The 16138-nt window shown below is 43.1% G+C and overlaps 5 protein-coding genes across 7 annotated transcripts; 4 read left to right on the top strand and 1 right to left on the bottom strand.

Annotated features, from left to right (window-relative positions):
• The first annotated feature begins 80 nt into the window (after positions 1–80).
• LOC108248996 (DELTA-actitoxin-Ate1a) lies at positions 81–2256 on the top strand. The gene is made up of 3 exons (XM_017438089.3): positions 81–536; positions 714–825; positions 1709–2256. The coding sequence occupies exons 2-3, from the start codon at positions 722–724 to the stop codon at positions 2136–2138; spliced, it is 534 nt and encodes a 177-aa protein (XP_017293578.1). The 5' UTR covers positions 81–536; positions 714–721; the 3' UTR covers positions 2139–2256.
• A 255-nt stretch (positions 2257–2511) lies between these two features.
• Positions 2512–3521, top strand: LOC108248997 (DELTA-stichotoxin-Hmg2b). Its single transcript, XM_017438090.3, has 3 exons — positions 2512–2668; positions 2754–2879; positions 2964–3521. The coding sequence occupies exons 2-3, from the start codon at positions 2776–2778 to the stop codon at positions 3391–3393; spliced, it is 534 nt and encodes a 177-aa protein (XP_017293579.1). The 5' UTR covers positions 2512–2668; positions 2754–2775; the 3' UTR covers positions 3394–3521.
• A 1531-nt stretch (positions 3522–5052) lies between these two features.
• LOC108248990 (endonuclease domain-containing 1 protein-like) lies at positions 5053–6956 on the bottom strand. Of its 2 annotated transcripts, none has more exons than XM_025011093.2 (2): positions 6608–6956; positions 5053–5820 (listed from the first exon to the last, which is right to left on the bottom strand). In XM_025011093.2, exons 1-2 carry the CDS (start codon positions 6817–6819, stop codon positions 5175–5177), a joined length of 858 nt encoding a protein of 285 aa, XP_024866861.1. In that variant the 5' UTR covers positions 6820–6956; the 3' UTR covers positions 5053–5174. The 2 variants fall into 2 exon arrangements, with proteins under 2 accessions (XP_024866861.1, XP_017293567.1); XM_017438078.3 differs by having other exon boundaries at positions 5053–5792; positions 6608–6953.
• Positions 6957–7074: 118 nt separating this feature from the next.
• LOC108248977 (UDP-glucuronosyltransferase 2A3-like) lies at positions 7075–12836 on the top strand. 2 transcript variants are annotated; one of them, XM_037981007.1, is made up of 2 exons: positions 7075–7105; positions 10755–12836. In XM_037981007.1, the coding sequence occupies exons 1-2, from the start codon at positions 7090–7092 to the stop codon at positions 12365–12367; spliced, it is 1629 nt and encodes a 542-aa protein (XP_037836935.1). In that variant the 5' UTR covers positions 7075–7089; the 3' UTR covers positions 12368–12836. The 2 variants fall into 2 exon arrangements, with proteins under 2 accessions (XP_037836935.1, XP_037836936.1); XM_037981008.1 differs by lacking the exon at positions 7075–7105 and adding an exon at positions 9436–9554.
• LOC108248978 (pre-mRNA-splicing factor ATP-dependent RNA helicase DHX16-like) lies at positions 7847–8677 on the top strand. The gene is made up of 3 exons (XM_017438066.3): positions 7847–8075; positions 8151–8361; positions 8483–8677. Exons 1-3 carry the CDS (start codon positions 8017–8019, stop codon positions 8660–8662), a joined length of 450 nt encoding a protein of 149 aa, XP_017293555.1. The 5' UTR covers positions 7847–8016; the 3' UTR covers positions 8663–8677.
• Positions 12837–16138: the final 3302 nt, after the last annotated feature.

Here is a 16138-nt window from a genome sequence, read left to right as displayed (position 1 = left end):
TTCTGTCCGGTTGTGTTCATGAATCCAGACACTGTTCCAACAACATTAATCCCACAAAGAAAAGAACACAGAACCTCCATCAGTTCGGCTGTTTTCCAGAAGAACCAGTTTAACTGTTGCAGCTTCATGAGTCATTTTTTGTCGCTTCAGGTGGGGTTCTTTGAGGATTTTCATCCAGAATCTGGCAGCAATGAGAAACAATCTGTTCGTTTTATTTCTTCATCGGGATGAATATTTTTATTAAAACTGTTTGAGACATTTCTGTGCAACCGTGGAACCATTTCAGACGTTTAAATCCTCGGCATAACTCCATGATTTATTGTTCTTTGCTTGTTTCGACTCAGTTCGCCTGATTTATTTGTGTTGTTTCTCATTTTAAAAAGCACTGAGTGTGTTTTTAGGGACATGAAGACACAAACACACCTACCTGCAGCTCAGGTGAGACTCAGAGGGCGTGACTTCAGACTCGTCTCCAAACCAAACCCGACCTGTTTTCAGAGGAATCTCTGCCACCTGTGAGCTCAACCTTACCTGAAGTAAGCGCTTTTTAAACAAAGATTCATGCTTTTTTCTGTGTTTTTACCAAAGAGTGAAACTACGATCTAATATTGTGTGATGGAGCTTTTTTATAAACCAGTTTTCTGTGATGTTTCATGTCCTGGCTGCATTTCCTGAGGATCTGACTCTCTTCCTGCCTGTTTTCTCCACCACAGCCGTCATCATGCCTGAGACCGCAGAGTCCCACTCCATCACCCTCACCACCAACCGTAACTGCACCATGGAGATCACCAACGTCAGCGCCGTCTACTGCCTCATCAACCCAAAGTAAGACAGCCAGGAGAATCAGAAACAAACATCTGTTCACGGTTTCGTGTATTTTGTTGCACAAAAGCACCACAGCTACATCACATCAATTTAATTAGAAATGAATTAAAATCCAACACCTGTCATGTTTTAAGCATTTACTCTTTTAATATTCTCTTTATAAAGCAACTTAAGACCAAAACAAATAAAAGTATTACCACAAAATGTGATAAAAAGGTTTAAATGTCACAAGTTGTCTTTAAAATGTAAGAAAAGGAGCTGGAAGTTTCAAAAGAAGCCTCCCTTTTTGCACATGGTTGTAATAAATTGTAATTTTGTCCTTTTTAAAATAAATTAGATGTATTTTTGTTTGTTTCAATGGCTGATTTTATATTTCTGCTGTTTACCAGATGTTTTGTTTGCTTATTGTTATTTTGCATCAGTTTTTATTTATTTTGAATGTCTTTACAGCTGATTTGCATCTCTGGCATTCTGAGTCTTTTTGGTATTTTTGCACATTTTTATCTGTTTTTTGTGTTTCTTTTACTGACTTTAAATGAATTATTGTTATTTGTTTTTCTTTTTTTGGCTTCCAGTGACATCATTTCTGGTATTTATTATTAATAATGCATATCAGTTTTAATTGTTTCATAAATATTTACTTTTTTGGGGGTTGCTTGTTTTTTTTTTGTTATTTTTAGTATTTTATGTCTCTCTGGTGTAGTATTAAGTTCTTTGATCCTTTTTTTATTTTTTTTATTTGTCTTTAACTTCATATTGAGCACCAACAGACGTCAGCGTCGTGTTAAACCGGACCTCTGATGCCTTCTGAACCAGGAACCACGTGGTTGAAACTTTACATGTTCACCCTTCTTACTCAGGACCTTCTGCTTGTTCCTTCCAGGATCCACATGGAGAGCGGCTTCCCGTTCAGCCCCCCCCAGCCCACCATTCGCACCAACAAAACGGAGGTGTGCTCCTTCACCAAAGACGACAACACGGCTTCGGGGGCCGTGGGGGTCCTGACCTACAACCTGTACGACATGCAGAAGCGGCGCTGCAGCGAGCTGATGGCCATCATGTTCTCCGTGCCGTTCGACTACAACTTCTACAAGAACTGGCTGGGCGTGGGAATCTTCGAGCACACGCGCGCCTGCGACGAAAAGCTGTTTAAACTGATGTACAACGACAAGGATTTCACCAACTTTGTGCGCCAAGAGGCCAAGGGCTCTGGGGTGGTCTTCAAGGGCCGGGATGTGGACTTGAGGGCCACGATGTCCGATGAAGGCCACGCCATCATTAAACTGGAGCTGTACGACAAAATGGGCAGATGAACTGTTTGTAAAGCTGTTCAGAGTCAAACGAGTGCATCGGTGTTGATGCTGATGTTCCTGAATGATGCTTTTGTCATTATGGGTGCTTTAAATAAAAATAAAAAATAAGAGAAACTCACTTCTTGTCTTTGATGCTCCTTCCTTTAATTTTAGGAATAAAATGTGATAAATAAAACCTTGAATCAGAAGCAGTTTTGGCACGTTGGTCTTAATAAACCAAGAGTAAAACAAAGAACAAAGGTGTGGTGCATGAAGAAACTCCTCAGGAATGAGACAAACTCAACAAACCGGCTTAAAGTTTGGAAAGAAAATACTGCAAGAACAAGAAAGTCCACAGTTGGCTGCACCCTTTTTCACATGTGTCTGAAAACAGACATGATGGAAGACGAAGTCTGAGACAGGGCATGATGGGCGGTGGGTGGAGACAATGTTGGGTGTCTCACATTCCCAACAAGTCTCACCTGAAGGTTGGAGACAGTGCTTCCAATCTGGAACTGCACGAGTGAGCGACGCACCTCTGATCCAGACAGGTGAGCTGGTCTTCTCTTGTGTCTCTGGGCTTGTTTCTGAGCAGCAGACTGTTTTGTTTTTACCAGAAGTCTGTTCGATCTGCAGTTAAACCTTTAGAAGCAAAACAATGAGTGAATCAGCAGAGGCTTTAGCTGCCAACCTCAAAAGCCGGAGAAATGTCACCATTGAGGTCACCAACCTCACCAACAATTACTGCCTAATTAACCCCAAGTAAGTGTGAAATCAGTGCATGTTTATGTTCTCTTACTTGGCAAAAGAAGACTCTAATTTTTGTCTTTTCCGGCTTGAAACAAGGGTTTTCCTGGACAGCGGCTACGTGCACAGCCCTCCTCAACCCACCGTCCGCCCACTGAAGACTGAAGTGTGCAACTTCAGCAAACATGGGGGCAAAGCCACGGGTGCGGTGGGCGTCCTGACCTACGACCTGTTTGAGAGGCACAGCAACTGTGCTAGGGAGGTCGTGGCTATCATGTTCTCCGTGCCGTACGACTACAACATGTACAAGAACTGGCATGCCATAGGGATCTACAGCCAGGACAAGGAGTGCAACGAGGGCCTGTACAAAGAAATGTATTACAACAAGGATCAGCAGGGCTTCAAACGGCAGGAGGCCACCGGCTGCGACCTCACCTACGAGGGCCAATCCCTGGACATCAAGGCTACCATGTCGCCCATGGGCAGGGCCATTTTGAAGGTGGAGCTCTGGGACAAGGTCTTCAAATGAAAGAGCTTGAAATAAATGACTCCGTGTCTTTACTGAGCTGTTGAAAAGTCATCTGTCATGTTAGATGTGCTCAGCTCCCTGTGTTACTACGACACCTGTTCATACAATAAAGATATAACCACTGAAAACACGACTCTGACGGATCATTGCCGAGCAAACAAACAAGTTTAACAAGTTTGTCGTGGTCTACATGAGTCATCAACTCAGACTAGTTATTCACTTCAGATTTAAGTGACTCTAACAGTCATTTGGTACACCGTATACATTAATTTACTGAACAGAAACTTTAGATTGTTTTGTTACACCGCATTTCACTGCAGTCTGATTTTACAGCAGAAAGTCAAATAAATAAAAACTTTTAAAAGCTAATAAAATGTGTTGGATGTTCAGGGTTGCTCATTATCATGAACTATACTGAACGGTGCAGTTTAAAAGAGTTTACCCCAGTTTTTCCAAACATGCTATTCTGAAATGCAGGTCTGCACTGAACGTAAACAAAGGACTCGATTTAATCAGCTTTTACAAAACTTCTTCTAAGTTTACAGTTTTAATGTTTTTTTTAACTGTAGTCTAATAAATCTAAGTTTAAATTTGTACCAACGCATCAAAACAGTCGGACTTCTCCAACCCTGTGATTTCTGCTCAAAGCCTAAAATTATTGACATTTTTCAGCCAAAAGAAGTTCACCAAAAACTAAAGAATGCACATTTTTTCACTGTCCAGCCGTCATTAATCACTGTTCGGTCCAAACCTTCAGTCAGAAACATGTGATTAACCAACTACTTCAAAATTACATAAAAACACTCTAAAAGGAATAATTCTATTTTATTATTTTATGTACATTTAACTTAGAACATTCTTGTTCTTTTGCTTGAACTGTAAATGTAGTTTCTTTTTTTTAAGAGCAGCATCTGTGCACTTTTATACATGTTGAGCATCAGCGTGACTTCAGCCTTAAATAGTGATTTAATCCACAGAATAAAATAATCTACTGCCTTTATTAGTAAATCAAAACAAAGACTTAGATGAAAAAATAATCCTACAGAAACAGAAACCCACACCAGCTGCAGAGACGATCATCAGCAGCTTCATGTGTTACACAAAGACGCCACCTGGTGGTTTGGAGTGGTTACTGCGTGCACATTTACTCTGCAGCAAGACGAATTAACTTATTTGTAAATTGATAACAGATTCCATCGTGTCGTAATTTATTAAATGAAGCCAAAATCAAAAAGATGTGATAAAAACTGGTTCCAGCTCCTGACCCAGCAGAACCTCCTCCAGCAGCAGAACTCTCAGTGGGTTCCTGGTTGTGGAGGAGTTGTGGCCCACTCTTCTTTCCAGCGTTGCTTCAGGTCATTGGTTCCTGTTTGTCTCTCTCATGGTTGTGGAGGAGTTGTGGCCCACTCTTCTTTCCAGTGTTGCTTCAGCTCATTGGTTTCTGCTCAGATCTCTGAGGTTCTGGTTCTGGACCGTTCTGTTGTAGATTAGCTGCTGCGTGTTTCTAGTTTGTGCCAGTCTGGGTCGGTTGGTAGATTAAAGTCCGGGTTAGTTCTAGTATGTTGGTTTGGGTTTGGATCTGTAATTCTAGTTTGGGTCAGATCCAGTCTGAATCAACCAAATCTTCTCACATCAAATGGCAGATTAATGAAGATAAAGTGTTCCTCGTCCCTCCAGTGGCATTTTATTGTCTTTTTTTACACTGTGATCAAGTAAAAAATAAGTTTTTAATTAAATAAAATTAGCATCAACTCTGTATTTTCTGTTTCAGACATTTAGGCTCAATTTGATTCAGCGCACTGCTCATAAAAGACACTGATGACAGTGTTGAACCTGTCCTTCAGGTACATCTCGAGGGTTTTCAGAGGCATCTGTCTCACATCGTATCCCCTGAACTGTTTCTTAGCCGTCTTGTCTATCGGCACGATCTCCTCGGTGCTGTTTTGGTCGTTGCGTCCAACGGCAGCGAATGTAGGGAAGCTGTCTCTCAGTTCTTCAGGAAGGCTGTGGTTGTAGCTCGGGCAGCAGTACGCAGACCACATGTACTCTGGTACTGCCACGCGATTCTTGATCCACGGACCTTTGCCCCTGTACGGGATGATGCCAGTCACGACGTAGGCCTCTCCAAGACAGTAGGCTGATAAGGTCATGTTGACGGTCTGCTCCAGGATTTCCCAGGGTCCATCGTTAGAGCCTATCCTCTGAGGAACCACGTTGGTGAGGGTGAAAGTGGCAGAGCGGCACGCGTGGGTCTGGTGGTGAAGGCTGGGGTTCAAATGTCCGCGAGAGAAGGTGGAGTTAATGTAGTCGAGCTCCACCGCCTGGCTCTCCACCACATTCAGGTCCACGGGTTGTGGCAGGAAGGGCGCCATGTTGCCATCTGCTCCTGGGTAGGCCAGCTGGGTGTAAGACAGAGGGGGAAAACTGCTGGATGACCAAAAGTTGGATTTACTGTCATTGTTTCAGAGTAAACAGAGATAGTAAAAGACTGGAATCGTTGTAACTCACTTGCTCCAAATGCAAAGACTATATAACCATTAATACATGCATGCACAGCTTTTTGTTCAAGAAACAAAACAAGTCAGTGTGATGTTTGAATAAATAACCTGATGCAGTTAAAAATCACAATTCACACATTGATGTCTTTTTAAAATGTATTTGATTCTTTTTGTTTTGTTTTAACTAAAGAAGTAAAACTGATAAAGCTGGTTTTTGTTGCTTTTCAGTAAGGCGTAGTTACACCACAGTATTTTACTAAAAAAAGCCTTTTTCATTAAATGCAACTCTCTTCTGATCATTGCTTTATTGCATAAAGCCCTTTCACCCGTTTAGTTTCTTGCAGCCAACGTGCCACTGTGGTTTCCACAGAAACAACATATTTGCACAATATTTTTGTCAGCATATTTCTCTGAGCTGAATGTTTATGAGCAGCAGCGTTCACGTCCTTTTTGTGCTGCAGGTTATCGGATGGATAAACTGAATGCTGCAGACCTGTGCGGAACTGACTGACTGTAAGGACATAATGATCACTTCTCCTTTTTCAGGATTCATTTCCTGGTTTTGCTTTATTTACTGCGATGTGCACCTATTTAAAAAATGATCAACTAGTGAAGCTATAGTGACCTGTTACTCCTGTAAACATGATCCTTGCACTCACACAGAATGTTTTACTGTAAATCAAAGGACCGGACAGTAAATTTCAATATATTCTTACCTGAGGCTCGTACTTCCAGCTGGCTTTGGGCCTTTTTCCTGTGGGGACTGTGTACAAATAACCCGAGAACCACGGCGAGCGGCGAGGCCGACTGTATAATGTGGCAAAGCGATACGAGTTGTTGTACCGCTGACAGATTGGGGTCCCTTCCAGACCTTTAGGAGGCCAGGACCTGTAGAAGAAGTGCAGACACGGGGTGAAATCTCCAACATCAGCCGCACACAGAGAGCAGGCAGCGGCGAAGACCAGGAGCAGCAGAGATGTCTGTAAATGGGACATATTCACCTGCCTTCACACACACTCAGCAAACAACTGAGCGCTGTTTCCTTTTCACCGACACATCATGACCTCACAGAAAAAGCAGAAGCAGTTAAACAATGAGGTTAGGCTTGTTTTTTCAGGAAGCAAGTCTGCTTAACTTTCCTGCTGTGGTGCCTGAACAGAAATAGATCTCACATGATAGAGAGACACAAGAAAGGGACATGAAGAGGAAAAAAGGTGGGTCTGTGCGCAGATTTGTTGCTGTAGATTAATCATTTATAAATAAACTTTGGAGGAATGTTGCTGCTGAGCCTCGGATCATTTTCCTGCTGAAGGATCTAAGTGAGCTTCAGCCACATGTTCTTCTTCAGGATGTTATTCTAGAGAGCAGAATTCACAGGTCTCTAATCAGAAAAGCAGCTTCAGACCATCACACTACCACCACCGTGTTTGACTGTGTGTCATGTTTTTAATTTTTTTCTGAAATGCAGTCTTAGATGTAACAGGACACACACCTTTCAAAAAGCTCCACTTCTGTCTTGTCAGTCCACAGAATATTTTCCTAGAAGTCCTGGAGGTCATCAAGGTGGCCTCCTGGACACCTTCCTCTGGAGGTTTTCTGGGCTCCAGGGGCAGAACCAGAACTCACCGGAGGGATTATGAATCCTCTCTGGTCTGGGACCAGGAGGAGATGGATAGAAAGGTCTGGTTTCCTTCCTGGACCCATTACCTCCTCACTGTGATCGGAAATAACCAGACTATCCATCCATCCAGAAAATGGATGGACGGATGGATGGATGCATGGATGGATGGATGGATGGATGGATGGATGGATGGATGGATGGATGNGCAACTTCTATACTTTTCAAAATATTTAGCTGAATTTACAAATATTTCCCCTGATAAATGCATAAAGATCGGTTCTCTTTGAAACCTGTTTCAGTGTACCGGCTCGGTTCTTCTTCGGCTGCTTTTAGCTTAACTGTAACTAGTTTTAGCTAGTGTTCTGCTTCTCTTAGCTTTAACAGCTCGGTTTCAGCTGTCACTCAGCCTTTCTCTAGGTTTGGTTTATTCTTCTTGCCGTCGCTCAGGTGGGGTACAGCATTCGGTTCGAGGACTGCACGTCAGAGAGAACCGTGCTGAAGTACATGACGGACGGCATGCTGCTCCGAGAGTTCCTCACAGAACCGGACCTGGCCAGCTACAGGTACCGGGGGAAGACGGGACTCGGTCACGTTGTTGTCGGTGGTTCCTGACGCTCTCTGCTCCTTCCACCCTGCAGCGTGGTCATCATCGATGAAGCTCATGAGCGCACGCTCCACACAGACATCCTGTTCGGCCTCATTAAAGACATCGCCAGGTTCCGCCCGGACCTGAAGGTTCTGGTGGCGAGCGCCACGTTGGACACAGAGCGGTTCTCCTGCTTCTTCGACGACGCTCCTGTGTTCAGGATCCCAGGCAGGAGGTTCCCTGTGGATATCTTCTACACCAAGGTAAGGTGGAGTTCAGATGGTTTGTTGTTTGGATTAAAGAAGAATCATAAAAACTTCTTTTACCTTTAAGGTTGAGTTGAAAGAGGGAGGCAGATGTTTACATGTTGTTGTTGTTGTGAAGGCTCCTGAGGCGGACTACCTGGATGCCTGTGTGGTGTCGGTGCTGCAGATTCACGTCACGCAGCCTCCAGGAGACGTCCTGGTCTTCCTCACTGGACAGGTACTGTTGGACTCGTTCCTCATGGCTTCAGGTTTCCTTTCATACAGCTGGAGGTGGATGGGTGGATGGATGAACAGATGAACAGATGGATGAATGGTTGGATGAACAGATGGATGGATGGATGGATGGATGGATGAATGGTTGGATGAACAGATGGATGGATGGATGAATGGATGGATGGTTGGATGAACAGATGGATTAATGGATGGATGGATGAACAGTTGAATGGATGAACGGATGGATGGATGGATGGTTGGATGAACAGATGGATGAATGGATGGATGGATGAACAGTTGGATGGATGGACAGACGGATGGATGGACGGATGGATGGACGGACGGATGGATGGATGGATGGATGGATGGATGGATGGATGGATGGACGGACGGATGGATGGATGGATGGATGGATGGATGGATGGATGGATGGATGGATGGATGGATGGATGGCAGTCTGGTACAAGTGAATGTTAAAAACATTTAAATTTGTTTTTTAAACACTTTCTTTAATCACTGAAACATAATTTACTTTTAAGATAAAAAAAGTATTTTTATTTTAAATTTTTTCACAAAAACAAACAAATCTGTTGCTGTTTCTCGTCTTTCGGATGCAGAACTCTAATATAACATGTTTTTATTGTGCAGCAATCAATCTTTCTCAAAGACAAAGTTCAAATAGTTAATAATTAATTAGATGTTTATATAATTAGCAGCTTCTGGGAAGTGAGAGTTTTAAGTTATTTGTCTGAAACATGTTGCTCCACACATCCTGTTAGGTTGAGGTGAGGCAGCGAGAGAAGAATGTTTCTCTTTCCTCGATTTAATACTGCACACCAGTGTTTGAGGTCCGGTCCTCCCATAACCCTCCCACATGTCATTATGTAACTAAATAATCAGGGTTCAGGTTCTGCAGCAGGAGCTGAGCTCAGCTCGACCAAAAGGAACATTTTGTCCTCTGCCTCAGTGCTTTAAAGGTAGGTTACAGCCCTTCTTCTGCAGCACAGCGACAGATGCAGACACAGCACTTTATAACAGAAAACATTCCTTTAGCTTTCTGAACAACAGGCGTAAAAACAGGAAGGAGACGGCCTCGGGGCCCGAGTGGTTCTGAGTGTTTCAGGATCTGCTGACAGTCATTCTGTCTCTGCACACACTTTTACTGAACTTTGATTTATTGAGCAACATTTTAGGCGTTCAGTCATTTCATGTCTGAACCCTGATATTTGAAAACATTAAAACCCAGAGCTGCAGAAAGGATTTAAGAAATGCAAACATTTTATAATGTTTTCTGGATGTTTATTGCTTTATTGCGGCTCTGAGGCTAAGAAACAAAGCTTTTTAACAAACACACCTGAAATTACTGCTCATATGGATGCGTTGTACTCTCAAAGAACTAAACCTTTTTAAATTACAGCTGTCAGTTCAACATTCTTGTGTTGGATTTGGGACTTTTTCTCTGAGTTTCTGTCCAGGTAACATAAAAGTCTGCCTCTGCAGTCAGAAGTTTCCATGGTTGTCTTATTAACTTTGGGCTTTTAATGATTTATTTCTTTTTTGCAGGGTGGAATGGTTATGCAACACACAACTTTAAGTTTGAATTTATTCTGGATTTTCTCTGATCCATACAGGCTCAAATGTATTCACACGTTCACCTGGATCTGTTAATAAGAGGTCCTGAATGTCTAAGACAGGGGTCTCCAGTCCTGGTCCTCAGGGCCTCTATCCTGCAGGTTTACTTGTTCCTCTGCTCCAACACACCTGATGTGAATCAATGGGTGATTAACAGGCTTCTGCAGAACATGAAGAGGTGATTGAACCATGAATCAGGTGTGTTGGAGCAGAGAAACAAGGAAACCCTGCAGGATTGTGGCCCTGAGGACCAGGGTTGGAGACCCCTGGTCTAAGAGGTCTTTCATCGTGACTTTTAACTTCTCACAGATAACTGCAGCTGATAGTTTTGTTCACAACACACCTTTAGACATGATAAATTTAGTTCTCAGCTTGTTTTCACCTGGGAATACATTCATGGTTTTATTCACTGAACCTCACATTGAAACACAGGTTGTTGTAAAAAAACTTGGACTGTTGTCATAACTTATGTTCATTAATAAAAACATGTTCATTGTTGCTAATTTATCACTGGATTTAACATCATTTTCCATTTATGTCCTCAGAGGTGATGATGGTGAGAATTCCAGGAGTTTTTCTCTTCCTCCTGGTGATGACTTGGTCCTTCCTGACTGGTCCCAGCGTCCATGCTGGAAAGATTCTGGTGTTCCCAGTTGACGGCAGCCACTGGGTCAACATGAACCTGATGATTCAGAGTCTCCACTCCAGAGGTCACGAGGTCACTGTGGTCCGCACGAGTACCAGCTGGTACGTCAAAGAGCGCTCCCCTCATTACCGCTCCATCACTGTCACTCTGCCACAAGCCAACTTAATCGAGGAGGAGGACTTCTTCCTGAACTTCCTCGTCAAGATGCTGGAGATCAAGAGGCACGGGGCGTCTCCCGTTGTGTTCGTGAAGTTCTACTGGGAGATGCTAACTGCGCTGTCAAAGATTCACAAAGATGGCAGCTTGTTGGTGGAGGAAATATTTGAGAACCGGACTCTGCTGCAGAGCATGCAGGACGCTCAGTTTGACGTGGTTCTTCTGGATCCCGGCGTGCCGGTTGGAGTTCTGGTGGCCAACAAGCTAAAGCTGCCGATGGTGTTTAACGTGAAATGGATCACCAGCGGGGAAGGCCACTTTGTGGCGGCGCCATCTCCAACGTCGTATGTTCCCACTTCTGGATACACTGTGACTGACAAGATGACGTTTTTGGAAAGAGTCAAAAATAATCTCTTTTACGTCTTCAACACCTGGATAGACAAGTTGATCGTGTGCTCTCACTATGACAGACTCATGGACAAATACTTCGGTCCAGACGTGAAGTTCTACCACCTTCTCCAAGGAGCCGACATCTGGCTAATGAGGGTGGACTTTGTGTTTGAATTCCCCAGGCCGACCATGCCGAACATTTTCTACATCGGTGGGTTTCAGTGTAAGCCCTCTAAGCCTTTACCCACGGAGCTGGAGGAGTTTGTCCAAAGTTCAGGAGAGCACGGTTTCATCCTGATGTCTTTAGGAACGCTGATTAAAGCTTTACCCTCAGAAATCACTTCAGAAATAGCTGCTGCTTTTGCCCAACTTCCTCAGAAGGTCATATGGAGGCATGCCGGGCAACGCCCCAACAATTTGGGAAACAATACCCTTCTGGTGAAGTGGATGCCGCAGAACGACCTGTTGGGTCACCCAAAAATTAAAGCCTTTGTAGCTCATGGTGGCAACAACGGCATCTACGAGTCCATCTACCACGGAGTCCCCATCATCAGCATCCCTCTTATGTTTGACCAGTTCGAAAACGCTTTGAGACTAGAAGTGCGAGGAGCTGCCAAGTTGGTGGATGTCGCAAAACTCACCAGGCAGAACTTTCTGGAAGCAGTGCGAGAAGTCCTCAACGACCCGTCCTACAGAAACAACATGAAGCGCCTGTCCGCCCTCCATCGGGACCAGCCGATGCACCCGCTGGACACGGCCGTGTTCTGGACCGAGTTCGTCATGCGGCACAAAGGAGCCGCGCATTTACGCACAGAGTCCTACAAGATGCCTTGGTACTCATATCATTCTGTGGATGTTTTATGCTTTCTGTTGGCAGCTTTAATAACACTGACTGCTGCTGTAGTTGGATCCATACGGTTCATCTGCCTTCGACTCTACAGGAGGAGAAAACTGAAGCACGAGTGATTCCTGACAACAGAGTTTTTAAATGAATTATCCTCAAGCTGTAGTTCAGATCATCTGAAGTAGAAAACTTATGAACCTGTTATAGACAGCACTCTGAACAGCCTCAAATCGAAAAAAAAGGTTAATTCTGACCCAACTGATGAGCTAATGGCTAGTCTGACCCAGGCCAAAACCAAAGTTGATTTCATAACTGGTGATGCAATTACTATTTCACACATCTTTGACTGCTGTCTACTGCAGATAAGATACTGACTGACTGATAATAGGTCCATAAAACAACAATTAAAAATTTAAATAATGTTTTTATTTCTCTTTTCAATAATGCAGAATGTGTAATAACCCACAAAGGGTGCTTTTTAAACTCCAGTTTAAGACGTGTTTATGTACTTGATGATGGTATTTAAACTGCATTGCACTGTATTAATTTCTAAATTCACATTAAAACACTCATATTTTGAGATTAAACTGACGATACTGGATATTTTTTAAAATTAAGAAAATGCAGAATGTTGTTTAAGACACTGTTTAACTGTCATACAGGATATGAACACTGTAGTACTTTTTTACATGTATCGATTTAATCATTTAAAATGTGCAGAGCTTTAAAGCAGACAAACATTTGTTGTGTAAAATTAAAACAAACATTTCTTAACAAACACCAAAGGTAAATGTTGTGCATTAACCTAAAGAACTGAAGAACTGAATCTTCGCTGCTTGGAGTTCTGGTTCTGCTTGTTTCCCGACCCGAGAGACAGCTGGGTTTCTCATGGTGGTTTTCTGGACAAAGACGTCCTCCAGGAAGAACCTGAGGACTCTGTCCAGGTTTGAACGATCACATCCAGTCATCAGAACACAGGAACGTCTCCAGCTGTTGGACAGATGTGATGTCTGCACCTCCAGAACTCTACGATGTGAGAGACGTCCTTCTGCTGCTGCTGGACAGGAACACGTTGAACTCTGCAGGAAGTATTTGGTCCTGATATATCTGAAGTTCTTTTTGATCCACAACAGGAGGAACCTGAACATGAAGCCATCGACTCGTCAGGAGGAACCTGAACATGAAGCCTTGAACTCATCACTGCAGGTGAAACCAAAATAAAAAGAGAGACAAGCAATAAGACCAGCTCGAATCACTGAATACTTCCTTGTGTCATAAAGGATGATAAAGAACTAAAAAAAGTGAAAAAACTATGAGCTGCAAGCTTAAAGCTGCAGGTTGAAGATGTTTATGAAGGTGAAGCCTTCACATATGTAAAAAGGTCAAAGTTAATGATTAGTGGTGTTTATATTTATGAGATCCTGCTAACAAATTTAGCCTGTCGCAAACAAATAAGATTTATAGGATCATAAAGGAGTTAATTTACTGTAAGTGTTTTTATTTTCTTCCTGTTACTTTAATGTCTCATTAAACCAAAATAAACACTCAAGCCCTGAGCTCCAGAGAGCTTTCAGCACTTCGAGTTCATTTTCCACCAACGTTTCCTTTTCCTCAAAATCAGATTCTGTTAATAATCTGAAGTTTGCTGCTGTAGATTCTCAGTCATGCAGGACACGGTGAATCCAAAAAAAGGTTAAAAAACAACAACTGGACTCCTGAAGACGTTCCGCTTCTCATCTGAGGAGCTTTCTCAAGATGCAAACGGTTAAAATATCTTTTTTCCATCAGACAAAGTTTTAGTACAGACCTTCCTCCTCAAAGTGACGAAACTAAAACGAGGAAAAAGAAGTTAGGCAAGCTCCAGGTGAACTCTACAAAACTGCAGAAACACCTAAATTTATAAACCCAATGTGTTTTAAAATCCTCAGCTAAGCAAACTTCTTAGGAACGAGAAAATTTAATATATAAAGTAGTTTTTGAGGTTAAAAAGTGATCAAATAGTAAAGTTACTGCATTTATAGACTTTTAGTGTTGTATTGTCATTGTCACTGAATAAATGATTTTAAGCTGAGCTGTTAATGCTCTTAAATCTTAATTATGGACAAAAAAATCAAACGTGGGCAGGTTTTATTACCTCCACCAAGGAGGTCATGTTTTCAGCAGTGTTGATACGTCCGTCTGTGAGATTTGGATGAATTATTTATGATTATTTTTCTACAGTAGATCAAACTGATTGTCACAATAAGTCGCTCTGAGTGAATCTAAAATCAGTGAGCCATTAACTGTTAAGTGCTTCTGATGTTTCCACCATCAGGGAACAGTGAGACATTTACTCTTCCATCTTTTACTCAAATAACATTTATTCACCAGAAAAAAGGATCAGACGGATCAGAAGCTCTGCCGTCTCGCAGCCATGATCCTCGCAGGCCTCTTCTTTCTGCTCGTAGGTAAGCTCAAATGTTTCTGCTCGTAGTCATTTTTTCCTGCAGCATTCTGTTTTTATTTGTATTATATGTCAGACAGTTTTTCTTTCTCTTCAAGCTTACAATCATCGAGCCTTCCTCTGTCCAGGAATGATACCGACTTACAATCTTTCATTTTACCATGAAAACTTTGATATGTACATGAATACAGGATAATAACCCACAATTACATGTTCAACAACTTCTTTCTGTCATCGTTCTCCTGGAAAGTTTCCCCTCGAGCTTACCAAGCTGGATATCGTAGGTCAATATCTGCTGCCACAAGAGGTGGGCAATCATGTAACTGCCTGTGTGTTTGTTTGCCTGTTACAACATGTCTCACAATGTCACGACTGCAGACAGTTGTGGCTGAGGACTCAAGCAAGAGACAAACAGCAGGAATTCAATAAATAAATTTAATGAAAACGACTCTCTGAGCTACAGGCAACAAAAACAGGACTGAGCAGACCAGAGGGGAAACAGGGAGCTTATATCTGCTGGGAGGGTAATTGGGAAGTGGAAACAGGTGAGTAGATTAAACTACCGACAGGTAGTGTGTGTCGAGCCAGAGCAACTGAGGAGAACTATGACCACGGGACATGAAAACACAGAAATCTGACTGCCTGACTGAACCGGTAACAGAAAACAGCCTGACAGAAATGTAAAAAGATAACCGAAACTGAAAAACAGGTGACAAGACTTGGCAAAACAGGACTCAGAACAGGCAGACACAGGCAAAGTTTTACGATGTTTATTGTAGCTATTAAGCTAGTAGGAATGTTACAACTCGGGACGGGACCCTCTGGATGGAAAGGAGGGAGCCTCAGAGGAGGTAGGCTTACCGAGGACAGGACAGGTCTCTCAGGAGGGGGCTTTGGCTAGTGGGAGAGTCCAGAGACAGGCGAGGGGTCAAAGCCGGGACGTCAGAGAGAAACAGCCAAATCCAGAAAAGTACGAACCGGAGAGCGTAGTCCAAAAAGGGGAAGCGAGGTCGAAGGCCATGGAGCAGAGTCCAAGAAGGTATCCGATGAGGAGTAGGCGAGAGGCGAGGTGCAGGGAAGGGGTCGTGATCGAGGCAGGCATGAACTCTGGAAGAATGCTGGACATCTACTTGGTGAAGACCTTTCAATAATCTGGCAATGAGTGGCTGAGAGAGGTGAGCTTATGTAGTGACTGGAACAGGTGAGGATGGTGGCAGTGATTGCAGAGGCGTGGAACTCGGGGGGGTGGCAAGGCTGTGGAAAACTACTGGGACAAGGACAGAGAGTCTGTGGCATGGAACTGTGGAACTGGTACAACAGGATCAAAACATCAAAAAACCCAGAGACCCACGGACCGGACCGCTGAGCTGGTTTCAATGAAACGCTCAGGAAGTAATGAGTGGATGCAGATCTGATTGACTTCTGCACTCAGTCTGATTCTGCTGATCGA

The sequence above is a fragment of the Kryptolebias marmoratus genome, linkage group LG17 (assembly GCF_001649575.2).
Source record: "Kryptolebias marmoratus isolate JLee-2015 linkage group LG17, ASM164957v2, whole genome shotgun sequence".
Classification (NCBI taxonomy): domain Eukaryota; kingdom Metazoa; phylum Chordata; class Actinopteri; order Cyprinodontiformes; family Rivulidae; genus Kryptolebias; species Kryptolebias marmoratus.
Note: the sequence above shows the minus strand (reverse complement) of the source record. Positions and strands in the feature narration are given on the sequence as shown.